Below are 26,445 nucleotides of genomic sequence, written 5' to 3'. Positions count from 1 at the left end.
CAAGCCTCAGAAGCCTCAATTACTACTACTACTTATAAGTTTTTTAAAAAAAAAACTAAATTACAAAAGGGGCCCTTTTGTAAATTAGTAAACCTTTTTCTGTAATTTAATAAACTACTAAACCTGTTCAAGGAATCTGAAATATACTGATTTGGAGAACATGCTATTGTCAACCTGCTTAGGCAATTGTCTCTTGTTATTCAAGATTTAACTAAACCAAAAATATTTATGCATCATTGATTGAATTTGGTCAACATGTTTCAGGTAACGCCAATGTCGAAAGGGGCAAGCACTGCGGCGAACCATCAAAAGATTTTACTACATCTATTGAATACGATAGACGAAAATAAATACTGCTGCGATTGTGACGCAAAGGGACCTAGATGGGCGTCATGGAACCTAGGATTGTTCGTTTGCATCAGATGTTCCGGTATTCATCGGAGTTTAGGTGAGCAGGTTTGAAATTAGAAAACCACTAGATAAAGAGTCGAAATAATGAATTTTTTTAAACCTTTTTAAAGGGAAGATTTTTAAGCTACTCTATTTGTTTAGGTGTTCACATATCAAAAGTAAAAAGTGTAAATCTGGACAGCTGGACCGCGGAACAAATCGAATCTGTTTTAAGAATGGGTAACAAAAAAGCGCGGGAAATCTATGAGGCCCAGCTGCCCCCTGGTCATCGAAGACCCCAAGAAGATTACGCTCTTGAACAATTTATCAGAAATAAATATGACAAGAAAATGTACGCCGATAGCCAGCGTTTGAGAGAAACCAATTTTGAAAAGGTAAGGGTCAAAACACCTCGACAATTTGAGTTCAAATACAAGCCTTGTATTCTAGTAAATCTTTTTTTTTCATAGATCGACATTGAAAAGTATTTGGCAAGAATAAATGGATCGCGACCGAAATCCGCTACCAAGGGATCAGGTCAGATAGCTGCACCGCCATCTAACAATAAATCCGTTTCTTCTCAGGAAGCGGCAAAAGCAGAAACTAAATCGGGTACTTATTCTACTCCATCAAAACCGAAACAGAATGTCGATGAACTTCTGAATTTTGGATCGTCCCCGCCGATCTCAGGTTCACAACAAGCGAGTAGTAGTTCACAAATCTCTCAGGAGACAGTTGTTAAAGCAAACTCAACGCAACCTCAATTTCCAGCAGCAGAAAACAAGTCCGAAGTTGCCAGTGCTGGGAACCCAGACTTAGCCGGCCTGATTTTTGAGTCGAATCCAGCGCCTTCAGAAGCTGGTGGAATATCGGGAGCAGAATTGTTTGGAGGCAATGGTGGTGACTTATTTGGAAACTCGTCATTTGGGAGCTCATCTTCTGCGACCGATAAGTAATTTTTATGTGCTTTGTCATTATCAAAATTTATTTCATGCAACAGGTGATTATATGGGTTCTCGCGCTCGTTTTTTTGTTTTCGCTTGCAATATTGAGCGAAAACATGCTGGTAAAACATGTTGCACATTGACCCTTACAATTAGGCTTGATGTTTCAGTGAGCGTGAACCAAGTATGATAAATTTCTTCTGTGTAAACTACCGTTAGAACATTTTTTAGGCTTTTTAATGTAGTGATAGTACGAGCAGTATGGCAAGCTCCAGTAGTTGTAAAGACATTGGACTCTAGCTCTGCAAGTCGCGATTTGAATTCTGGGGCGACAAATTCTTTTTCTGAGCCGGAAGCTCTTGCTATTCTATAGCTCTTGTCAATTTTTACTTTTGTTTGCGAAGTGTAGCTTCGCCTCTGTGTTAGGACACACGATAGCGCCTGGGATTATCATGAAACGGTGTTTGTTTTTAAGGATCTATTTTGTCGCGTCGACCTTAAAATGAAATCCTCATCCTCTCTTGACAGCAGGCATCTCTCAGACCATGAACCTTTCAACACAAATTTGAGCCTGATTCTGTTTGAAGATCGCACCATCCAGAGAGAAAGTCATCAGGATTTCTTCGACTTTAGCAAGTTTTCTCTTCGAACCTGTGATTGAAAAGATTTGAACCTTTTCATAAATGAGCACCACTGCAGCTATTTTGCTTCAGCAATCTTGATCATCTTCTTTAAAACTGGTTCCGATGAAATCTGTTTTTTTTTTAAATCTGTTTTTTTTTGGAACCCTCATGTCAAAATATTTTAAAAGCATCAAAAAAGCAGCAACTACACCACCAAAAGTGTTTTGAGGAGAAACAACGCCGATAACGACGCCCACAAATCTAACCTCTTCAACTGATAGTTTCAAAGTGCCTTTAATGACTCGAATCATCAGTATTCTTTCATGAAATCGAGTCTCCAAGTAGAACCGATTCATTGAAATCCTAAGCTACTAAAATCTTCTTAAATCACGAGGCCCGGACGGAATTGGAAACTTGAATCTAAAATAGCTAGCTGAAAGCACGACTAAATCTCTTTGTTTTCTTCTCACTGCCCTTGCCAGCAGGGCCACATTCACGACAATTGGAAATTAAGCGCTGTCATTCCCATCTTCAAAGATGATAAAAAGAATATAATATCAAACTACCAACCACTCAGTCTTTTCTGCAATCTTTTTAAAGTACTTGAAAATCATTACAAAATTACCCAGCTAAATTGAGCAAATGATGCTGCAAAAATAAAATCGAGCATGAATTGTCGAAATGCATGTCTAGGTGTTCCAATTTGATTCTATCAGGTGATGCCTAAACTGGGTTTCCATATTGTGAAATTGGCTGAACAAAGGTTGTATAGGCCAAAAGAAGCTATTTTTTTTTTCTGTCAAAATTTTTCTCAATCCGTAAAAAAGCCCACATTGCTGGCTTATTTTATTTTTCAAAGAAGTTATGTGGTTTTCGAACGTGAAATTTTTATCTAAAGTAATTCCGAGATGTTCAAATAGTTTTGGTTTTTTCTGTGTTAAGTGTTAATTTAGTGCTTTCTAACCAAACATTAGTTTTGTTCAAAACTTCTTGGTGATCTCCTTTTATACTTCCTAATGAAGAGGTTGTTGTTTTGACTGCATCATCCGCATAGAGTAACATGTTACTAATTTGTTGAGGGGTCTTGATTTTCTCTATATCATTCAGCTATAAGATGAATACAAGTGGGCCCAATAGTGATCCCCGTAGGATACCAAACTTTATTCCTTCAACTTTTTTTGTTCCCAGATGCCACATTGTTTTCTGTTTGCTAAATACGATTTTAATAAATTAAAAATAGGTCCCCTATGTCCATATGAATCCCATTTATCCAGCAGAATACTATGATCGACGTTGTCAAAATCTTTTTTCAGGTCTATGAATTTGCATTGGGTTATGATGTTTTGATCATTCCAGTGAAATATAACTTCCTCAATCAGCTTTACCATAGTGCCCCGTTTTGATCTAAATCCAAATTGATTTTGATTGAACATTTACTTTTGTCAAAAAATCATTGAACCTAATGAAAATAAGCTTCTCAAAAAATTTGCCGAAGTTACGTAATAAAAAAGTTAGTCCAAAATTAAAATGATCTTTTCTGTTACCGTCTTCGTCTATGGGAATTTTTTCAACAATTTTTAGGATTTCCGTAAAAATCTGGCAAGAAAAACGTTTTCGAAAAAGCGCTGTCAACAGCTCCAAAAGTACAGGCTGAAGTTTTCACAGAACAAAGTAGCTGATGTCGTATGGGTGAAGGCTGTATTTCGATTCCAAGTTTTCAATTATTTTTTTTGTGATTATTGGTTTCAAATAAGGTTTGATTGAGTGCAAAGCATTCTTTCGCCTGGCCAGAAATTTTTTTTCAGCGATAGTTTTTCCTATATGAAAAAATACTCATTGATTTCGTTTATATTTAAGTCTTTGGTTGTGTTATCTTTTTTCTTTTCTCTCAAACTTGATACTTTCTCTGTTATATTTACTTACTCTACTACCTCTTTTTTTTCTTGCAGTCAATTAAAGATTGATAGCCCAGTATTTGAAATTAGTTGGTTAATTGATTTTCCTTCAACCATGTTTCTGTTATCTATATCGCCGTTGGCGTTGGATTTAGTTGAGCGACCAAAACTTCAAGTTTGTGAAGGTTTTTCGAAAGCGATCTTTTGTTTTGTAGGATTTGTAGAGTTGAACATTTCAAGCATATTTGATTGACCTTGTAAATCAGAGCAAAACGTGAATTTTCTCATTTGTTTTTTTTTCTCTCTTTTTTGGGCAGTCTAAATCAGTTTTTCTTTAAAATTGATTTATGAATTTCCTCAGTACTTACTTATTGCTTGCGTAATCACAAAACAATCAGAGCTGCTTGAGTAATCACACGCAGCACTTACTTATTGCTTGCGTAATCACAAAACAGTCAGAGCTGCTTGAGTAATCACAAGCAGGGCCGACAGAAGACCTTCCGGTACGTTCACCGAGCATTGATTTGAAATAGGCGTAGCTCACTGTCAGTTTAGCAACAAACGAAAAAAAGTACTGAGGAAATTCATAAATCAACTTAAGAAAAACTGATTTAGACTGCCCAAAAAAAGATAAAAAAACAAATGAGAAAATTCCCGTTTTGCTCTGATTTACAAGGTCAATCAAATATGCTTGAAATGTTCAACTCGTGAAAGAAACGTTTAACGAGAGTTTTGCTCAGCTCGTCATAATTAAACTCAAAATTTTAAAGTTTCAGTTCCTCAGCTCCATTGGCATCGTTATGTCTGTTTACTGGCGGAGACACTTTTTTGAGCAGTTGCATCCTCTTTCGCAACTTATTTTCATATGACATCGGAAACCGATTTGAATCGCAAACCATCTCGAATATCATCCTCGGAATCCAACGAGAAAAGACAGATAATTCAGAAAGAGTTGCTTAATATTTAAGATCAAACACTTTCAATCTATTTGAATGCTTTTTTAAATGGCCGTTGGAGTTTAAGTTCAATTTCGAACCATTTTTTAAGCCAAAATCAGTGATGGACAAACAAACTACTGTTTTTCAGACATTCAACTTCGAAAAAAAAATGATCAAAAGCATATGATGATATAATTTTTTTCGTGAAATTTCCGAATGAAGTTTTAAAATTCCTCTGATCATTACAACTTTATACACCATCTGTTGTCTATGTTTTTGCCGTTTTCGTTTCATTATTGTCAAAAGGGTTAATAAAATAACATTTTGTATGATAGATCCGGCGGAAAGAAAACAACTCAAGACATCATGTCGCTTTATGGAGCATCGAATACAGCTTCATCATTCAGCCCAGCGCCGACCAGTGGAGCTGTAAATGTGAACAACCAGTTCGCAGCCCCTGCATATCAGTGGAATCAGCCCATAAACAGCCAGTCAATGAACGCATTCAATCATTCGCCTCTTCAGCAAAACCAGGCACAGTCGGTGGCTGCAAATATGTCACCATTCCAGCTACAGTCGATTCACAATCCAAATGGTGCTGCGTATAGTGTGAGTTGTTCGCATTGCATTGGCTTTCAGGTGGTGATAACCGAAAGCATGGACTTTGAATCGCGGGTCTTTGTTTTTCTATATCGACCAGAAAGCTATTGACTTTATTTCAAACGTGTCTTTTGTTTTTAAGATTACTCACCAGATTTTAAAAAAATACCTATTGAGCCAGGTTTCTTTAATTGGTTTGTTGTTTCCATAAAAACTGCCAATCAGAAAAAATTCTTGATTTTTTTGAGTTTTTAAGGACTTTTTTCCTTAAACGTTTTTTAGTCATTTTTTGCGGCGCCCTTGAGTTCATTGACAATTTTCCAACTGTTTGTTTCTGTTTGAACTGGGATACTATTAAAGATGCCTAATTTTCTTCTTTATTTAGACGCAAAATACCACGGCTTCATCAGGCATGTACATGCAGAACAGTCTCAACACGCAGTTCGGAAGCCTGAACTTCAACTCTGTGCCCAATATGACTACACAGACCCAACATAGCTCAATGGTGGGCATGAACAACATGAGTGGAAACAGTTTTGCACCTACGAGTACTGCAAACCCATTTGCGACCTCAAACCCCGCCCAGCCCAATGGTTCACAACAATTCTCTCAGATCAACTGGGCTCAACCGTTGACCTCCAATTACAGTTACAATAACTCAAATACGATCGGAATGGGTAACACTTTGCACCAATCATTCAGTACTCCTCAGTTCAATTCGACAGCCTCGCAATTGAACATGACGCCGCCTCAAGGAAGCATTCCTCAACTTCAGCAGCAAAATTACCAGTTCGCGAATTCAGCGTTTGCCTCAAGAGGGTCTCAACAGCAGCCAAATGGATGGAGTGGTAATAATAATGATCAGTCAGCACCATTTGCGTACAACCAAACCCAAAACCAACAGCAGTCGCTTTGGTTGAAATGAAATGGTCGGAACTGAAGGTTCTAATTTTTTTAGCAGACTGTTTTTTTTTTAGCTGAATCAAAACAATTAAAAAGTCAGAAATCTAACTACAAGCGGGGGCATTTGTTAATAGCGAATGCTTGCTCCGCGTCGCCTAAATTTGGCTGAAATTCATTTTCTGACAAGTTTGTCATCGATTATGTGCAAAAATAGTTTACCGAATAGGGATGTCTGACGATTGGCCGGTCCCGTCATCATGAAAATATGCCCCATATCGCTCGCGTGAAACAATTTCTGCCGGTATTTAAGGTAATTCTTTCTGAAAATGATTGTTTTGTTGACAAACCGTGAGATAATTGTCTTAAATAGAGAAGCTCAACCCCAGGCTTAACGTCTTTCCATGTTGTTGCTAAAAGGTTGGTCTGCTAAAAAACTGGACTATGGACTGAATTTGAAGAATTATAGTTAATGCGCTCATGTAGAATCTACCTGAAATTCCTTCACTAAAATGAGTTAGAACGCTTAATGAGATTTAATTAAACTTGAATTATTCGATTCACATTTTTGTAACCAGAATTGAGTTTAAAAAATTGTTCTGTGCTGGGGTTCAAATGTCATCAATTTTGGATTTGACAGATAACAAGAAATCGTCGTCTTCATTTTTTTGCTCGAGATTCATATCATGCGTCCATGTTAATTGAAGCTCCAATTTTGATATGTACTTGCAAATAATTACGTCATATTTGTATGACATTGCTATAATATCATGCATAAAATGCTCTTAACTGTGTATATTTATCATCATCAGTATAAGCCAGTGCTAGAATGTGTATATTAAAAATACGAATCTTGCCGATTTTCAAAGGTTCTGATATGGACCATTACCCTATCATTTTTAGCATTTCAAATTGGTTGATGTCAGCAAGGTTCAAATGTATGTTGTTTGGATATGATTCTCGATTTAAGATCAGCTGTAGGTGGTGCGCTTCGGTGTAACGAGTTCCTTTATTTAATACTAATCTCCGTTTTTAACTTAAAGAGAATTTACCCATTAAACCGTCGCTACTACTATTCGCGAAATGTGAACGGCAATGAATAATATTTGCTCTGATGAATTCAAGATTGCTAATTACGAGATGAGTATTTAATTTAAGATTTTCAGTTTCTTGTTTTCTTCCGATTCATCAAACTCTGGACGATAGGCTTTGACAACTTTTCTTCTTCGGAGAATTGAGATAGGATTTTTTTCAGTACTTTTTTTTAATTAAAAAAAGTTCCAAAATTGATTTTATGGGTAGTTGAAACGTATTTAATGTCATGTGTTTTCGAAATGGGTGTACTTTTTTCCGCGTTTGATACGTAAAAGTTTAAAAAGAAAACGATTTTTTAAGCGACTTTACCGCAGATTGTCTTACATGTTCTCAACTGCGCATTTGTTTATCTTCGTTTAGCGTATGTTTTATACAGTGCTGATTTAAATTATCCGGACAAAACGAACAAGACTTGAATTTTCAAACGCGTTTTTCTCAAATTGGGTTAAGATTAGACAAAAAGTGAAGAGAACAAAAGTTGCTTAGAATTTCATCAGAAATAATATGGTGCCATTTTTTCTCCGAAATTCTCAACAAAAATTTTACCCCAAAATGGGTCATTTTCGCTTTTTTCAATTAATCAAGAATTACGCTGAAACTTTTGTTAATTGATAAGAAATTTATATCACAGGAAGGCTCTTACGCAGCTCAACAAAGTTTAAGAAGGGTTAAACCTCCAAAAATTTGCGCAAATTGTTTAAAATTTATTTTTAATTAGAGATTCTGGGTTTTATATAGTAAAAATCATATTTATTGATTATCAAGTGAAATTTTTTTCTCTTTTACTGGTTTTTGGAGATTTAACCCTTCTTAAACTTTGTTGAGCTGCGTAAGAGGGTTCCTGTTTTATAATTTTTCTATCAATTAATGAAGTAGTTTCAGTGTAATTCTTGATTAATTGAAAAAAGCCAAAATGACCCATTTTTGGGGTTAAATTTTTGTTGAGAATTTCGGAGAAAAAAAGGCACCATATTAATTCTGGTGTAATTCTTAGCAATTTTTGTTCCGTTCAATTTTTGTCTTATCTTAACCCAATTTGAGGAAAACGCGTTTGAAAATTCAAATTTTGTTCGTTTTGTCCGGATAATTTGAATCAGCACAGTTGTAACGTTGATAAATTTACACAAGGTAGATAGTGTCCCATTACAGTCTAGTTTTTAAAAAACCCAATTCGTAAAAGTGCTGATTTGGTGCCACTTTGCAGCAATAGTAGTATATCTGGTTTTAATATCTGCAGTATTATCTGGTTCGAATCCGACCGGGACCTGTTTTTTTTTGCAAACAAGAAAAATTTCTGCTTTTTTGGACTAGCATTAGGCTGTTTAATTTGTCGGCTTAGTTCCTGTAGACCAAATGTCTTTGAAGTCTCGGCTTTGTTGTCAGCTTCTGAATATCGAATGCCCCATTGTTGGAGTTAAATGAGTTACAAGATTTTTTGAGCAATTTATGTTGGAATTTTTATAAAAAATTTAAATGAAAATTTTTCGAACTAACGATTTTTCGGAGTTTTCTTTAATTTATTTGAAATTTTTTATAAATGTTGAACTCTGTCGATAAATATGCGCTGAAACGAGAGAGTTTTTAACACTGTTGATTCTGTGCACAGAATTATTACGCATGAGGTTAAAAGGCTCGCGATTAGCAAGCGTTATCAATTCGGAGCATACTTTTTCTTTCAAACAATTTGTCCAGCAAAATCACCGATTCATGTTGTCAAATCAGCACTTTGTTAACCAACAGACATGTTTTGTCCATGTCTGCATATCTGATTCCCATGCTATTCAATATTTTTAATATTGATTTTGATTTACCAACTCCGGTTCGGAATACTGTCAGTTTTTTGTTTTTCTTTTGTTTGCTGAACTGAAAATTTTTCAGCTTATACGGCATCAGCCTAATGGCCTCATACTGCGATGTTCGATGCGCAAAACAAGTTTAAAATGCGTTGAGTGGTTACAGTGGCTCATTTATTTTTTTAAGTTTTGCTTTGAATTTTTTTTAGCCCAACGGGTGTCTGCTCAAAACTTGTCGGCTCTGTTACCGCTCCCATGTTCCTTTTCCGTTTTTTTAATTATCATTTTGCTATCTGGTGCAAATGGCAAAAAAATCCTGCTGGACAAAATCAGGTATTATGAAAATGTGTGATTGGGTGTTTTATTTTAACTTTTTTGAAACGCTTTCGATTTTTTTTTTCACATTTCAACGAAACTTCTAGTTCAATGGAAAATGACTGTACTGAAAGACAAAAAATGTGTCAATGAAAGTAGCGCTTACTCTCTGTGTGCCTACATAGCCCCTTGTCTCTTTGTACTTTACCCTGCTGTCTATAGTCGTAGTCTGTGAGGGGAATTTTTTACCCATATTGTTGGTTTTTTCGTTTTCTCAAAAACTACCGCTCCCATGTTTTTTGTTTCGATGAAAATTTAATTATCATTTTTCTGATTTAAGACAAACTGAGTCAGAGATGTGAAAGTTATGGTACTTCGATATTTCAAAACTTTTTTCGACTAGGCGGCTCTCATCGCGTTTTATGTCTCTTTATTTGTCATGCGCTGTTTGTGCTGTATCGCGGGCGATGCGAATCTTTAATGGTGTCTTTGTTTGAGTTACTGCAATTTGTATGATCGTTAGAGACAAATTGAGTTGTTTCGTTGTAAGGGCAAATTTTTTTAGTTATATAGAGAAAGTAAGTCAAAAATTTCGACGTTTTCTTAGCTCATTTTTTCCGAATCAATGGCCGCCTACCCAAGTATGGCCGGTTTACTGGCTGCTCGTTCAGCGGTTGTAAAAGCTCACATGATGCAGATGGTTATGTTTCTCGACTGTTTTTTCGATTTTTTTTTACTTGCGATTTTGTTTTAAATATGTATATTTTTGACTTCCCCTGATTCTCTGTTGACTAGGTTGCAATGCTACACTTAAGTTGTATCGCAAGTGATTCGAAGCTCCGCTTCGTCTTAATTTCATTGTGAAGGACATATTTTACAGGTTTATTATCGAAGTAAGGTCTACTCGTTTAGGTAGCGTGTTCTTAGAAAATTTACATGTGTTCAACGCAAAATCATATACCATGACGAGTAATCGAAAAAGATTGTGTGATATTTGTTTAAGCGCCTGAAGTCGTTGTTCGAACAATGTTTGGCGTGAAAGGCCTTTATTGAGCCGTGAAATCGGCTTACGAGTGGTTTCATGGCGTGGAAAATTAAAAAAAAAACGATCGCGAAATGTTTGAAAAATTTTTTTGAGCAAATAGTTTTTTTTGTTTGTTCATTTTTCGAAGAAAACTTCAGAACAATAAGCCTAATTTGCTCAATTTCTAAGTTTCTGCTGGTTTCCCAATAGTGTTTACTCTTGCGATAAATAAGGTTTTGCAACCGGGTACGAGACTTTTTTTTACAGTAAATAACTGAGGTAACAGAATGGTCAATTTAGGAAGGGTACATTTCAAGACTTGCTCAATTATTTGAAAATTCAAATAAAATTACACCATCTAGGTGTTAAGGTGATTAGATGGACCACGTTTATGGCGGTAAATTTTCAAATTTGGGGCGGTAAAAAATATAGATTATTTTGGAATTCGTAGTTTTTGCCTAGTTTCCGTCGCTGCCTTTTCCGTTTTCTTAATTATCATTTTTCTATCTGGTACTAATGGCAAAAAACTTTTGTTGGACAAAATTAAGTATTATGAAAATGTGTGGATTAGGCTTTTTATTTTGACTTTTTTGAGACGCTTTCGATTTTTTTCACTTTTCAACAAAATTTTTTAGTTCAGTGGTAAACGTCTGTACCGAAAGGCAGAAAAACGTTTCAATGAAAGTAGCGCCTACTCTCTGTGTGCCAGCATAATCCCCTTGTCTCTCTCTTCTTAACCCTACTGACTACAGCCGTAGTCTGTGGGGGGATTGTTTGATCCTTATTGATGGATTTTTTTTTTCGTTTTCTCAAAAACTACTCTCGCAAATCAGAGATGGAGCAATTTTTTCACTTTTTTTTCTACAGAAAGTTATGGCCTCTGAAAATTCAATAATTGGTGTTTGTACCGTTTTTTGAAGCTGTTTGAGTTTTCTCGAAAATTAAATTCTCAAATCTTGATTTTTTGCGTTCAATCGAGACAACCTTGTGTGAATCTCTTCTGCGCAAGCAGCTATGCCCAAATGTTTTTTCTCAAAAAAGTATCATTCGCGGAACAGACAAAATTTTGATTGTTTGACTATTTTTTAGGTTCAATCGGGGCACACGTATTTGCTAACATTATTTAAGCGGTCACGACCTTCTCATTGTAGAAAAAAAAGAGACAGATTTCGGAAAGGCAAATTTTTGAACTTTTGAGTTATTTTGAAACTTTTTGATTTCAATAGAAACTATCTTATCAAATTTGAGATGAGGGGTTCAATCGAAAGAACCGGTTGCGAGAAACTTTCCTACAGAAGTGGCGACTCCTTATTTTTTATGATAAGTTTTGTGTATTTGGTAAGATAGCTCTGTTTAAATTTCTTAGTAATTTTTTACTCTTCTCACTTATTTTAGTAGAGAAGCAACTAAAGAAGGTTTCGAGCAAAGTCCATTTTTTGAAACTACCCTTTTCATCCAGCATAAATAAAACAAATTCGAAAAAAATCAAGCAGCTACCTCCAAGTTTTACTGGGTCCCTAGTTTTCTTCTATTGAGTTTACGAACGTTTTGGTTTCTTTAATTTTTTTCGACGTATTGCTTTTTTATTTGTGTTGAATCGCAAATAGGGCGCGAAGTTGACCTTCGCATCTGTATATACTAATGTGTTCGTAACTTCCTTTGCTACTTGCACAGCAACCGGCTATATTTTTTGACTATTTAACTTAAAGTTTCTTTGCAAGTTGTTCACTGTTTTTGTTACCAACTGGGATGCAGGAACCCCTTAAAAAATAAAACTACAATTAGCGCGAAATATAAACTTAATTTTTAGGAGTCGATAAATGTAGTGAAGACTATTTTTTAGGTCGTAGTGATTTTTTTAAGTAAAAGTTTTAAAATTTGCTTCTTTTGCATTTTGACTTTTGATTTCTTTTCAGTTTTTTGTTTTTGTGTAAGGCAAACAATCTTATCGACCAATGAAAGTGTAAGGTCAGGAAAAATATGATCAATTTTAAACGTGGCTTTTGTTTTGCGGTCATCTCAGCGCAAGAAATTTTTTCCTAGTGATCCAGCTTTCCAGCTAGTGATTCAGCTAGTGATCCAAATTGTATTAATTATGTCAAAAAAATTTCAATCCTTATTTGTTTCTGAAAGCATATACTTTTTTCTCAGAAATTCTGAATGAGTTTTTTTTTCTGTTGAATTGCGTTTTTTACTTTTTTCCAACTTTCTGTTCGCTATGATTGTTAGGTGTCAATGAAGTGTAGTAGAAGCACCCATATATGTGACGTTATTCTTATCGTTATTTCAGGAAAAAACTCCAATATGTTCATGCTCAGATTTGATTTTTCGCGTTTTGGATTTAGCTTCTTTTCTAATTCTTTTCATTTCCTTTGTGGAAAGCAAACGCAATCGAGCAGCAAACGTGTAAAGGCCACGAAAAACGTGATTGACTTATAATTTCGAAATTGGTTTTTACTAGATTTCTCAGCGAAATAAAAACTTAATTGACCTATTGATCCTCCTTTCTCAAATTGAGTTAATTGTATTAAAAATTGGTCTTCTTGTTATTAGAAAGTTTCAGCAACCCTTACATGTTATCGGAATATATTCGTTTGGGTTACTTATTGTAAATAATCGAGGTGAGTTCCACCCATTTAGATTGTGTTGTCTCACACTCATTTTTTGAATTTGACGTAAGATTTTTAGCATGTGCTCATCAAATAAAAAGAAAAGAAGATGAGTTGGTTCGTTTGCAACTAGCTCAGAAAGATCCGACCACAGTTATCAAAAAGTTGTCTGTTTAAAAATCAAAAAGAAAATTGAATAAATTGCGAAATTATTCTCAGAATTTTTTTCTTCAACTTAGTCTTTTCTAAGTCGTGTAACGATAGAACTGGACGCAGGCGTAGAAATCTAATGAATTAGGCATAAGCGATTCAAATTGTCTCTAAAAATAAATAATCAAAAGTTTATACATTATTCGCAACAAAAATTTATACATTATTGCCAGAGAAGCGCTAAACGAAGCATGCAAAACTAGTTTTCCTTTTAGAAAGGCCAATTTTTTGCCGAAGCTACAAATTTTCATAAATAACGAACGTTACTCAATGGCTTTATTCGCTCGAAAATAGACGATAAGGCAAAAAATTCAAACTAGTTTTTCTCAACACTGGAAATTTTTTAATGTGTTTGGAATCACTGCGTTCGAAAGGGCTTTAATATGATTTATCACTCAACCCAATCCGATGATAACTTGTGTTACCTGATTTTGCGCGATAAACAAAATGTTAAAAAGATTTTGAAAAAATTAAAACACCCAAAAACAAAGTTCCTCCCCATTTTCAATGGTCGGAACAAAACTGTTCTGAAAATTTTTCTTTGCTTTAACAGCGGATTTTTCATGAAAAAACAGCGCAATTAGCGTTTAAAATATTGCTGGGTTTTTAGTATGTCAAATCATAAAAGTTTCGGTTTTCTCAGAAATGGCATTTTTTATCACAGGTGAAAAGGTGTTTTTTTATGTTACTTTTAAAAAAATGTTACGCTGATTGGGTTAAACCTCCTCGTGCATGCGATTTGCAGTCGCGGTCATAATGTTATGCTGAAGTATGGTGATTGGGAACAGAAGTCTCGTTGGGATGTCACCGATTTATGTCCGTAGGGTAATGTTATAAAATGCTTCACTTGCCATGTTCAGACTTAAAACGCTCAAAAAGGAAGCTGAAGAAGCAAGGTAGATATCAGTTATGCCTATGGATCCAAACAACAAGTACAACGCGTTGCTGTACAAATATCGTTTGGTGTTTGGATTTTTTTGGCTAATTGTATTAAGCCTTACGGTTGGATTACTAAGAGGTTCCTGTTTCATACTTTTAGTTTAATTTCATTTCATAAGCTTTGTTTCTTTTCTCGGTCAGGCAGTTTCTTTTCTTTTGCTGATTCTCGACACTGGCAAATATTTTTATGATAACCTCATGAAATCACGAAAAATGTTTTTTTTTATGGAAAACTTTCTGACGCTCTTTGGTGGCACCTGTTTTTGCTTGAAAAACATAATTACCGATTGCATCTTTCTCCCTTGACTCTGGTAGTCTGAATTGCAAGAAGAGTCATGTGGCGTGTAATTAGAAAGCACTTATTTATTGCAGTAATCATCCCGGAAAATTTCAAAATATTTTCGTTTTCTTGGATTTTTGTAAATTTTATTAGGAAGCGAGTCGATAATGAACTCAGGCTCTAATAGTTAAATTATTCTATTACAAATAAAACGTCAAAAAAATTGAAATAGCTTTTTGGGACGGACCCTTTTCACGACAATTTTTCTCAATATCGAGAGATTTTTTAAATCATCTTTCCGAAATATAAAATCATGTTCAAAACTGTTCAAGTACCTGAAATGACGTGAAAAAACTCTTCCTAGGATAAAGAGTTCTCCCACTCCTATGTGGTGACAAGTACAGCAACAGTTTCATCCGAGTAAATAGCCAATTTCCTAAGCAGGCTCGCTCTGTCAGAGTTTATGGTTGCAAATGGCTCTGCAGCAGGTAATTTTTTCCACGCGTCTTCGAAGGCACTTACGTACTTTTTTGTCTCAATTTCTATTTGGTGAATGTCTTCTGAATTCAGAATATGAATGCAATATTGAACCAGCTGGTGAAGAAACAAAATGCTTCACTAATGTCAGAGCAGCTATTCTACCTGGGCAGTCATGCCTTGAGAAATAACCGGGAAACTTCGCTGCAAACTATATCCTGTGCTAGTCATAAATACATGACCGTAACGGGATTGATTCAGCATAGCGGGGCTGGCGGCTTGTTCACTTTTTCGCCTCCATTATTGAGGTCGCTTTCGAAGTTGTCAATTATGGTAGACAAGCATATGAAGAGTATTAAAGCGCAAAAGGTATGTAATAATACAGTCAGTCTAGACTAATATTTCCTGAAGTGTGCTAACTAGCCATAAAAATGGATATTTTGTTGCAGAGAAAAATAGCTCACAATTAGATGCAATAATATTCGCGAAAGGTTTGATGTGGCTGCGGCGTTTGAAGTACACTAATTTGAAGGGGAAATTTTTCAAATTGTGCCATTCAAAATGTAACAACTGGACCAAAAAGACGAGTTTAATTAACTATGATTCTATTGCGTTGGGATTTGATTTTTCCCCTTTATGAGTGAAAGAAAACATGACGACTAGGAGATCGGTTCCAATTTAAACTCTTTATGTTCTGAAAATATTGTGAAAGTGGGACCAAGTTAACATCCTCCCTCTCCCCCCCCCCCCCCCCCAAGCCGTTAAGGGGAGATGTTAACTTGATCCTGAAATGGAGTGTATTTTTTTGTGACGGTTGGAAAAATTTGGTCTTAAAATAGCGAAGTTTGGTCCTTATTTTCTTTTTGAAATGTATAAATTATGATGTGAAACATGTAATTAATTGAAAATTTCCGTTTTTTTTAAATTTTATTACGTTCAATATAGTTCTATTGTTAACAGGAACGCAAACTCTGCTATCGAACAGATAAAAGGTTAAGGTCACAAAAAACATGATCAGCTTCTAGGTTCGAAAGTGGAATTTAGTTTTCAGATTTCCCAGCGAAATAACTTGTTGATCCAGTTATTCAAAGAGCTTTAATGACATATATATTTTTTCTGAAATTCAAAAACTTATTGAATCTTCGACAACTGTCTGTTGGCTATGTATGAACGTTCTAAGACGTCTATGTCTGTATTATGAAAAACAAGAATAAGATAATAATTACACGAAATATGTATGAACACCGCCAATTTACGTGTTTTGAGCCAATGTCGTTTTCTTTTTATTTACAACTTTCTGTTTTATGGGGTTAGTTTTATGGGGGGGGGGGGGGGTTGTTGTTGTTGTTGTTAATATTTTTTGTTTTATGGGAGGGGTTGTTAATATCGTAAATTTTTCAATTTTTTAGGATCCCTGCAATTTTTTGGCCTAAAGTTTCGGCTTCATGTAGACCAACCTCTTTGTTATGTGCTAGGTGGGCAATTTTTGAAGTAACTTTTTTGTGCGAACAGCAATCAATATCAAATCGGGTACTAGTTAATATCCAGTTCCCATTTTTTCACTTGTTGTTCCGACTTCCGAAGATGCTTGGGGTGGTTATTTTATTCATTTTTTTTTACTTTTTACCTGAGCAGTTTCGACGAAATTTTTTAAATACCATCGAAAGAGTTTGATATCGAGTTCAAAAGTAAAAAAAAATCAAATACGATCATTTTCTGTAAAGTTATTGGGTTTGAAAGTGTCCAGTTTTGGATAAATAACGCGCGATGTAGTGCGTTTTCATAACACGCATAAGCAGCGAGTCAAATTTTCCTAAATTACTTTAGGCGAGTCGTTTGTTCGTTTTTTATGACTTGAGACGTTAAAGGCATTCCTTGGGACTTTACATGATCTGCGGGGAACAAAATGAAGGAAAACTGTTTAAAAAAATGATTTTCTCCTTTTCATCAATTTTTCATCCAAACCCTTTTTAATTGGCCTTAAAGAGCAGTTGGATCATTCGGAAATGTTATACGAGCAAACCTATTAAACATCTATTTTTGTTTCCCGAACGCATTGATTTTTATCCAGTGCTAAAATAGCTTATTAATTTTCAAAAGTATTTTGCTTTTTGTTGGCTGCTTTGTTGTTTTTCCCAACGAATTTTTTGACATTTTTTAAACGTTTTTTCATGTTGTCATATTAGTTTTAATCTGCGTAAAGATAATTCATAATTTTTTGAGTTCCCAAATTGTGGCATTAGAAATTACTGCTTGTGCAGAAAAACTTTCAATTGTAAGTTTTTTAGTTGAGAGGTTTATGCTCGTTTTAAGGTGTTTGTGATGAGCAAACGTTATTTGACTTCGTTTATATCGTCCCAACGTCTGTAATCACCAACCTGGGGAAACTGATTGCTATTCGTTTTTAGGAATTGCAACATAATTTTTTTTAAAGAACGACTGTAAATTTTTCTTGAAAAGAATCGAATAATTTTTAAACAACTAATTGAGATCGGATTTAGTGGCAGTTTTTCGGCAGACTGTTGAAAATGAAGAGGACTTAGTTTTCCGGTGTGTTTTAGTTTTTTATTCGATCTTTGAAGATGGGAGGAATTTGTCTTCTGATTTTACCACAAATAAGCCTCGAGAAGGGTCGAGAAATGTACCACGTGAAAGCTTTTTTTCGGTTGGTATTCGAACGACAAAAAAAAGTTCAAAAATTTTCTCAATGTTGAGAAAATCGGTTGGAATATTTTGAGTTTTAGTCTAATTTGGAGGGATTGAAGCAAGCCAAAGTCTTGACAACAAAAATTTTTCATTTAAATTGTGAAAAATTTAGTTTACTTGATTTAGCGCTTCCTTGTCAATGAGTTAAAAAATGAAAAAGTTGTTCTAAATTTTTTTTATCATTTTTTTTGTTTATTCAATTTTTGAATAATAATTTGTCGAATATGCTTATTTCATTTATGTTCTACGCGTTCGTACTGTTATCTTATCAAAAGAAGCACAAAAACAGCAATAATTTGGAAAAAAAAAACTTAAGAAAGCGGAGCGTTGTGCTACTTCACAGCAACCAGCTATACTTGTTAAGTTTCTAAATTCGTCTGTTTTTAGTCTCCCAAGTTAGATTTTGCAAGTATCGCATAAGGTTCAAGAGTGTGGTTTGTTCTTTTTTTTTTTACTTTTTTGCCATAATATTCAATTTAGTTATTTTGTCATAACTAAAAAAGTTTCTATGGGCTGTTATTTGTTTTCTTCCCTTCTTTCGTGATTTTGTGCAATTCTAGGAATCGGTTGATTTCAACAAGGTCTGTTCTTTTGCTAATCAAATTTGTGCTGGCTGATAAAATCAAATTAGCCTGGACAGATCACATCCGTTAACTAACCTTCATTTGAGGCTTATTTCAAAAAGGTTATACTTATTTCAAAAAGGTTTTTGTAGAAACTTCACTGGATGCTATCGGACGGCTATTTTGGGTAATTGATTTTTGCCGTGGAAAGTATCCGTGACCCAAATTATTTCCACCCACTGTTGCAGACTCAATGTTTGATACTAGCTTGTCTTTACTCTTGCTTTTCCACTAAGTTTGCTACTGCTCATGTAATTCTATCTGTTAGTGTGTGTGATAGCTTTTGATGCCATCACTTTGTCCTCTCAAAATCTGGAAGAAAAGTGGGCGAGACCTAGTTTTGAAAGACGAATTGATGACTCTAAATGACCAAAGTGGTGCTAAATTCTGCCTGTCACCAACTTTTGAAGAAATGGTCACGTTTTTAGTCGCAAACAGTAATGTTTTATCATCTCAATTACCGATTGCTCTGTACCAAATTGGACCTAAGTTTCGAGACGAACCTCGACCCAAACATGGCCTGCTGCGTTGTCGCGAGTTCACAATGAAAGACATGTACAGCTTTCACGGAGACAAAAATAATTGTTTGAATTTCTACAACGAAACGCGAGAGTGTTACAAGTCGTTCTTTGACGCGATTGGTCTGAAGGTTGGCCAAGCAGTAGTGGAAGTGGAGGCTCCCTCGGGGGCTATGGGCGGGAGTGTGTCTCATGAGTTCCATGTATTGGCCGATATTGGCGAAGACACACTGAATAAATGTTCCGTGAGTATTTATGCAATAGATCAGCTGATAAGCTTATCATTTTTTTTAGTAAGTGTTAACTGAATTTTGCGAGGTTTCCCAGTGAAATAAACTTTGCCTATTGATCCAGTTTTCTCAAATTGAGTAAGTTTTATCGAAGAAGTGTCAATCATAAATTTTTCTTGACATTCAGATAGCTTTAAGGCCATATATAATTTTTTAAAGATTTTTGAAAATCGAAGTTTTTGCGAAAAACATGTCAGTTTTTTTTCTGTTTCCTTGCGCTCATTGACTTCTTTTTTCTGTTTTGTGCTGCAGTGGTTTGACTAATGAATCGTGCTTGTCAAATTGATTTTTCCAGTGCAGTTCAAAACATTTTCTAGAAGAATGAAACTAGAAAAGCGTCAAAAATTGTTTACGTTCAGCTTGAAAATTGGGCAAGCGTTTCACTATCTCACCAGCAAAATAACCTTATGATCCAGCTCTTTGAAACGATTTATTTTGTATTCAAAAAATATCTTAACAAAAAAGAATAATTTTTTCAAAAAGTTTTTTTAATTTTTAAATATTTTTGAAAGTTTTGCCAAAGAAACGCTAAGCGAAGTTTCCAAAATTAGTTATCCTTTTAGAAAACGCAAGTTTTCGTTAGCTCATTTTGCAAGTTTTCATATTTAACGATGGTTACTTGATTGCTCTACTCGCTCGAAATTGGAAAATAAACCAAAAATTTTAATTGGTTTTTCTCGACACTGGGTAAATTTTTTTTTGAAATTTTCTAATGTCGTTCGCATCACGACTGAAAGGACTTTAAAATTATCTATAATTCAACCCAATCCGATGATTTTTTTCTGGTAGCTGATTTTGCATGTTAAAAAAACAAAAAACTATAACACACCCGAATACAAAGTTCCCCACTGTTAGTATCTCAAGTGATAATAAAAGATTCAGTTTTCTCAGAAATGGCGATGTTTTATCAAGGTGAAAAGGTGTTTTGTTTTGTAAGTTTTTTAAATAGGTGTTGTGCTGGTTCGGGTAAATTTCATTGTGCATTCGGTTTGCAGTGCCGTCGGCATGTTCGTAGTGTAGTGATATGAAATGCCGCACTTACCAAGTTCAGACTTAAACCGCTCTACTAGAAAGCTGATAAGGCAAGGTAGGTTGTAATTACCTCCTATAGCTCATAGCAAATCATTTTTCTACAAAAAATAGTTTATTATTCAGAACTTTTTGGCTAGTTGTATTGAGCCTTACGATTGGATTACTAATATATTCCTGTTACATAATTTTAGTTTACTTACTTTTCATAAGCTTTGTTTTTTGTCTCAGTGAGGTGGTTTCTTCGTTTATTGATGTTACTCTCGACACTGTCAAATATATTTATGATATTCTCATGAAATAACGACGAATGATTTTTATGGAAAACTCTTCTGACGCTTTTTTGTGGCACCTGTTTTTGCTTGAAAAACGTAACGACCGATTGTAACTTTCTTCTCCAATCTTGGTGGTTTAAATTGCATGAGCAGTCTTTTGGAGTGTAATTAGTACGCATTTGGCATTCCATTGGTTCTCAATGAATAAAAAAATCATTAAAACTTTTGAAAATATATATATATTTTCTCAGTTATTTTGCTCAATATTTTAAATGTTTTTTTAAAACCTTTTTTGCCAAGCAAGCGCAAACATAAAAGGACTTGTTTTATTTGCTGTAAAATCATTTTTTCCTATCTTAAAGTCTTTAAAAACAGTAATTTTTTGTATTACGAGCGTTACTCAGTCGCGTTACTCGCTCGTAGTTAAGACTAAATCTGGAAAATTTCGCATAGGTTTTTCTGTTTTAAAAGTCCTCAAGATTGAAAGGGCTTTAATATGATACATCACGCGACCCATTCCGATGATTGTTTGTGGTAGTTGGTTTTGCGCGGAAAAAATTAAAACAAGCCCCAATACGAAGTTCCTCCCCATTTTCAGTGGTCGGAACAAAAAGACTTGAAAACATCAAGTTTTATTTGACCTGCAGTTACTTGTTCCCAAAAAATCCTTAATAGTCAAGTCAGCGCGGTGTCTTGAACGTAAGAAAGAGATTTCGATCTAATAGGGAATTGGAAGATGATTTGGATGTTTAAAAAACCCTATCTTTTGTCTCGTATTTGTTTAACCGTTGGATTAGTAGTCAATTTGAATAGATTCGGATCTAGGTATCATATGGTGTATTTTGAAAAGAATTTTGTCTGTAATCAGCTCGATTATATATGTCACATTCAGCAATGAATTTGAGATCATTAAAAAGCTGATCACTGATTTCAGATGGCCTTCTTTTTGTATACTGATCTTAATCATATGATATTATTGTTTTTTTTTGCAGAAATGTGACTCTTTCTACCATCCCGAAGTACACCGTAAATGTCCAAACTGCACATCCTCCGACAGCACACAACACAGTGCCATTGAAGTTGGTCACACGTTTATTCTGGGACAGAAGTACTCACAAGTTTTCAACTGCATCGTGAAAGACCCAAAAAAGAACAAAAATATCATCACACCTGAAATGGGCTGCTACGGTTTAGGATTAAGCAGAATACTTGCAGCTTATATTGAACAATTTTTTGACAAAATGGAAACGAGAGACGAAATAAACTTTCTGTGGAACAAAGAATTGAGTCCGTACAACCTGTCTCTTGTTTTGCCAAAGACGGGTAACAAAGAACAGCTCAAAGCCGAAGAAATGTTATCTTTTTTGACAAATTTTGGTGAAAGTGAATTGAACGAGTTAATCATAGACGATAGAGAGGAAATCTTCATTGGCAAAAAACTAACTGATGCCAAGTTCATGGGATCTCCATTTATCATTGTGCTAGGGAGACTTTTGAGTGACGCTCAACCTGCTTTCGAACTTATCAATAGAGCCACTGGAACAACTCAAATTATTGATGAATCTGATTTTCTGTCTACTTTAAAGAACCTAATCTAAATTAAAGCCAATCTTTATAAACTCAATCATACTTTTCCTTTACAGTTGAGAAGCCGGAATTTTAATGGAAGATGGTACTATTGACTACTTGTGATCTTCAAGCTATTTAAAACTTTTTTCTAATAAAACTTCGAAAACTTGAGTTTGATTGAGTTTTGAGGGTTTATGTCAGCGAAGTATGTCCTGAACTATCGTTTCTCAAAAACATTATCACCTGTGTTTTGAATAGTTAAGTTTGAGTGAACACAATGAAGGAACTTTGTTTGGAATGAGCTTTCTGAAATTTTGAAATCACGTAAAAAAACTTTTCAGCTGATTGGCTGTCGGCTTATATACCAATATTTTGTTTCCTAAAAATTTCCGATATTATTTAAGAAATCGATAAGACTTTGACCCCAATTTTTTGAATCCCCTAAATGAACCCTGCTAAAAAAATTTTAACTTGAAAGTAATTTTTAACATAAAACTTGAATTTTTTAAGATAATTCTTTAACGGTACCAACGTTTGAAGTCCTCTTTGATAGTTTTTGAGCATCTTACTGTTTTCATATTATACTTGTATCGCAAGTGGTAAGAAGCTCAGCTTCGCCACTCTTTACTCCTGTGATAAACAAGGGTGTTGCAATTGGGTACTTGGTTTTTCTTCCCATAAATAAATTTGTGCACACGACTTATCTCCTGGCTTAGCTCATAATGAAGTCAAGTTTCTTAGTTTCTACTGTGCAAATAGCTTGCAGGTGTCGGATACAAATGGGACGGTAAATGTCTCGGGTTCACATTTGTTTAGAACCTGTTTTTTTAAGGGAGAAATATTCTGATTTGAGAACTTAGTCAAGCTCATTTTTGTCTGCATATGTTTCGTCGGCTTAGTTGCCGCATCGTAGAATTGATTTTTTGTACGTTTTTTTTGTAGCTGCTTTCAGTGTTTTGAATTACTCCTGCTCTGTTTAATTTTTATTCTTAGAATAGAATTTTTTGTTCAAAGTTTTACTTGACAAAAAAATACTTTTTCGGTTCTAAGGGAAAATATTAAAGTTTCTTTGGCTCAGTTGCCGCTTGCTAGTGCTTTTCCACACATAGTTCCTTCAAATGTCTAAATAGTTCCTTCAGTTGTCTTAGAAGGTTTTCCCTTACTTCTTCGAAAATTTTCAATACATATTCCAATAATCGGATGGCTATGTAGGATCCGCATTTTCACTTTAGGATTGTTTCGCTTTTGCTCCAATCAGAAAGGATTTTAACAGTTCCCGGCAAATTTTATCATGTCCAAAGTTAGCCCTGTGGCTCCTCAGTTTTTATTGTTTTTCTTTTTCTCAGTGCAAGTGCCACCTCCTGGATAGTAAATTTCTTCAATGAGTCAACCACTGGGGGATATTTAAGTTTTTAAAAGAGCTACGAGTGGTATTGATTTTTAGCGTTTGAAAATTTGAAAAAAACGTGATTTTTTTTGGTTTTTTTTCAGCTGATTGGCTGTCGGCTTTAATTATGACGTCTAATTTACCTATTATTATGTTTCCTTTAAGTTTCCGATATTATTTTTGGAACTGATAAGACTTTGGCTCCAAATTTTCGAATACCTAAAATCAACCCCACTTGGAGCTCTTATGGAAAATAAATTCTTTTCAAACATAAAAAAGCTTCTGATAGCCAATGTTTTTGTTTATTAGATCTTTCTTCAGCGGTAGCAACGTTCGAAGTCTTCTTTGATAGTTCTTGAGCGTCTTACTGTTTTAATTTTATACTTATTGTATCAGAAGTGGTGCGAGCCTCAGCTTTGCCACTGTTTACCCTTGCCATAAACAAGGGTTTGGCAATAGGGATCTAGACTTCTTTTCAGTAAATAGCCATATGCACAGGACTAATGCACAGGCCATAAACAAGGTTTTGGCAATAGGGATCTAGACTTTTTTTTAGTAAATAACCATATGCACAGGACGAATTTGGCTCATTATGAAGTCAAATTGTTTAGTTTTTTTCACCTTCTAAGCCTGGAGGTAACAAAACAACCGGGACTACAAAGGAACATGACTTGTTTTTTCAAATGCGAAGTTTTCTGCTTCTAATAAATTTGTCGAGCCTATTTTTGTCTGCTTATGATGTGTCGGCTTAGTTGCCACATCTAAGAAACGTTTATTTTTGTACTACACATTTTTTCCTTGTAATTATTTAAGCGTTTTGAAAATCCAGACGAATCGAATTTTTGCTTTTCATATTGCTTGTAAATTTGTCAACTCGATTTGGTTTGATTTTTTGCCTTCTTTCCAGCTTAATTGTTTGCGACGTACTTGATATCGACTTAGGGGCCACATTCGGTGTTTGATGACGGAAAAAAGTTTTTTTTTGTGCGTTTGTATGTGTTCTGAAAGGAAGAGGATTTAAGTTTTGCTTTTGTTTGTTTAATTTTTTTAATGAATTTTTTTGGCATAAAGGTATTTTGCTCAGGTAAGTTCGGCATTGTTACCGCTTGGTAAGTTTTGCTCTGATGCTAATTTACACAGTACACAATTTTTTGGAATTTGATTCTGCCGAAATATTTTCGGTTGATTTTTTTTACCTAAATTTATATTCCTACAAATTCCGATATTATTTTGAGGTCCAATAGAATTAGAACCCAAATTTTCTATTGCTCCAAATCAACTATACTCGGAGCTTTTTAAAAAAAACTTGATTTTTTTTCAATTCTTTAATCAATGGTAACAATGTTCGAAGTCCTCTTTGATAGTTATGAGTATGTTTCTTGCTGTTTTAATACTATACTTGTTGCATCACTCGAACAATATTAACCAGGAGGTTGGGTTGAGTGGCAATTGCTTATGCTTCAAGATTTTTGAATTCCCTCGAGGAAAAGTATTCAGTCAACGAACTAGAATTACTCGGTGTAGTGTGGGCAATTGAACACTACAAATATTATCTGTACGGGAAACATTTCACCGTCATCACAGACCACCAAGCTTTAATCAGCGCTTTAAACGCAAGCGTAAGATCAAAAACCAGTCAAAGTAGATTAACCAGATGGATTGATCGACTAATCCCATTTCATTTCGATATCAAACACTTAGCCGGTAACAAAATGGGGCTAATTGACTATTTGTCACGAAATCCGGTTGAGTTGGCAATACCCCCAAGCGAGTATGATGAGGAATTTGTTGTTGCATCAATTAAAACATTCATAAATAACTTGGGGTTGATTGACAACGTCATTCTTAATGAGTTAGCCAATCAAAATCTTGCACCGTGTCAGCTGATCAGAAAGCGCGCGGAATATAAAGGGACAACAATTAACACTTCAAAACTTGATTTGAGTCAGCATTCTCTCAAAAATTCCGCAAGCGGTCAACTGAAAAAACTAAAACTACATCAGTTCTGCTCAAATCATTCTGCAAATCGGTCAGCTCTGTCGCAAACAACAAACTCAAGACAAAGTTTACCAGATTGTTTAAAAAATTCAACAAACTTCGTCAAATTCATACACAGACACACAATTATGAATAGAAAACCGGATCTAAAACAATACAAAGGCGGATTCATTCCGGACGAAGTGAAATCCCTCAACCCACGTGTTCGAAAGGAGGAAAAATTAGACAACTGGCAAGGGACATCAGACAGGGAGGAAAGCCTCTCAGATCCTCGGTTGCGCAAACGACCACCAATGAAAAAGAAAGCAGCAGCCAACACTTCGGCATCGACAACTACACAAATAAACATCAAGGACGCCAGAGAATTAATCTCCTCAAGGCCACCACCAGTCAAAAACTTCCCGACAATAACCTTTACTGAAGAAAATCCACAAACAGAAAAACAGTGCGTCCCCAAAATGAAGACTACAGTGGCAATACAGATGGACATTAATAAAGTGTTGGTGGGAACCCAAACAGAACTAAGGGAGGGACATCCGGAGACAAACGAGGTGTTCGTGAGAAGAATAAACTTCGATATCGAAAGCCAAGAGGAATGCGCCCCAAATGAAGAACCGCCGTCGATGTCAGGAACACAATCTGAAGCACCGCAACTGGAAGCTAGCCACCACGAAATAACGGAAGGCATAGTGGCAACCGTCAATCAAACAACAATGACGGAAGCAGAGGAGGAAACACAGCTGTTCCGACAACGACTGCAAAAGGTTCTGGGGGGCAAATTCATCGCCGCAGCTACCAAAAAGGACAGGAATCTCAGACCGCTCATCAATTTTGTGAAAAAGCGGGATTGGGAAGCAATAAAATCCGCCTACGGACAATATTGGTTTAATGTCCGAAACAGGCTACTTGTGCGGGAGGACTGTCTGCTGATTGACGAACGCATCGTTATACCAACACAGCTGCGCCAGACAATACTGGAAAGTCTACACTTGACACACCCAGGGTGGGACGCAATGCT

At 35.3% G+C, this 26,445-nt stretch overlaps 3 protein-coding genes across 4 annotated transcripts in view; all 3 read left to right on the top strand.

The window, feature by feature from the left end:
* Window positions 1-26,445, top strand: part of LOC134842508 (translation initiation factor eIF2B subunit delta-like) — a 55,535-nt gene that overhangs the window by 16,400 nt on the left and 12,690 nt on the right. The window lies entirely within an intron of this gene.
* Window positions 269-7,459, top strand: LOC134842467 (stromal membrane-associated protein 1-like). Its single transcript, XM_063858819.1, has 5 exons — window positions 269-448; window positions 553-785; window positions 861-1,342; window positions 5,126-5,399; window positions 5,776-7,459. The coding sequence occupies exons 1-5, from the start codon at window positions 274-276 to the stop codon at window positions 6,313-6,315; spliced, it is 1,704 nt and encodes a 567-aa protein (XP_063714889.1). The 5' UTR covers window positions 269-273; the 3' UTR covers window positions 6,316-7,459.
* On the top strand, window positions 15,130-22,171 carry LOC134842361 (probable proline--tRNA ligase, mitochondrial). 2 transcript variants are annotated; one of them, XM_063858655.1, is made up of 3 exons: window positions 15,130-15,401; window positions 18,642-19,124; window positions 21,466-22,171. In XM_063858655.1, the coding sequence occupies exons 1-3, from the start codon at window positions 15,177-15,179 to the stop codon at window positions 22,069-22,071; spliced, it is 1,314 nt and encodes a 437-aa protein (XP_063714725.1). In that variant the 5' UTR covers window positions 15,130-15,176; the 3' UTR covers window positions 22,072-22,171. The 2 variants fall into 2 exon arrangements, with proteins under 2 accessions (XP_063714725.1, XP_063714727.1); XM_063858657.1 differs by having other exon boundaries at window positions 15,295-15,401; window positions 18,630-19,124.

This window comes from Symsagittifera roscoffensis, chromosome 3 (assembly GCF_963678635.1).
Source record: "Symsagittifera roscoffensis chromosome 3, txSymRosc1.1, whole genome shotgun sequence".
Taxonomy (NCBI): Eukaryota; Metazoa; Xenacoelomorpha; order Acoela; family Convolutidae; genus Symsagittifera; species Symsagittifera roscoffensis.
This window is presented reverse-complemented; position numbering and strand designations above follow the sequence as displayed.

Excerpts from the sequence above, each read along its gene's own strand:
- LOC134842467 (XM_063858819.1), top strand. The coding sequence starts at position 274 with ATGTCGAAAGGGGCAAGCACTGCGGCGAACCATCAAAAGATTTTACTA. Across the intron at positions 449-552 it reads CGGTATTCATCGGAGTTTAG|GTGTTCACATATCAAAAGTA; the intron begins GTGAGCAGGTTT and ends CTATTTGTTTAG. Across the intron at positions 1,343-5,125 it reads TCATCTTCTGCGACCGATAA|ATCCGGCGGAAAGAAAACAA; the intron begins GTAATTTTTATG and ends TTTGTATGATAG.
- LOC134842361 (XM_063858655.1), top strand. The coding sequence starts at position 15,177 with ATGTCAGAGCAGCTATTCTACCTGGGCAGTCATGCCTTGAGAAATAAC. Across the intron at positions 15,402-18,641 it reads AGAGTATTAAAGCGCAAAAG|CTTTTGATGCCATCACTTTG; the intron begins GTATGTAATAAT and ends TGTGTGTGATAG. Across the intron at positions 19,125-21,465 it reads ACACACTGAATAAATGTTCC|AAATGTGACTCTTTCTACCA; the intron begins GTGAGTATTTAT and ends TTTTTTTTGCAG.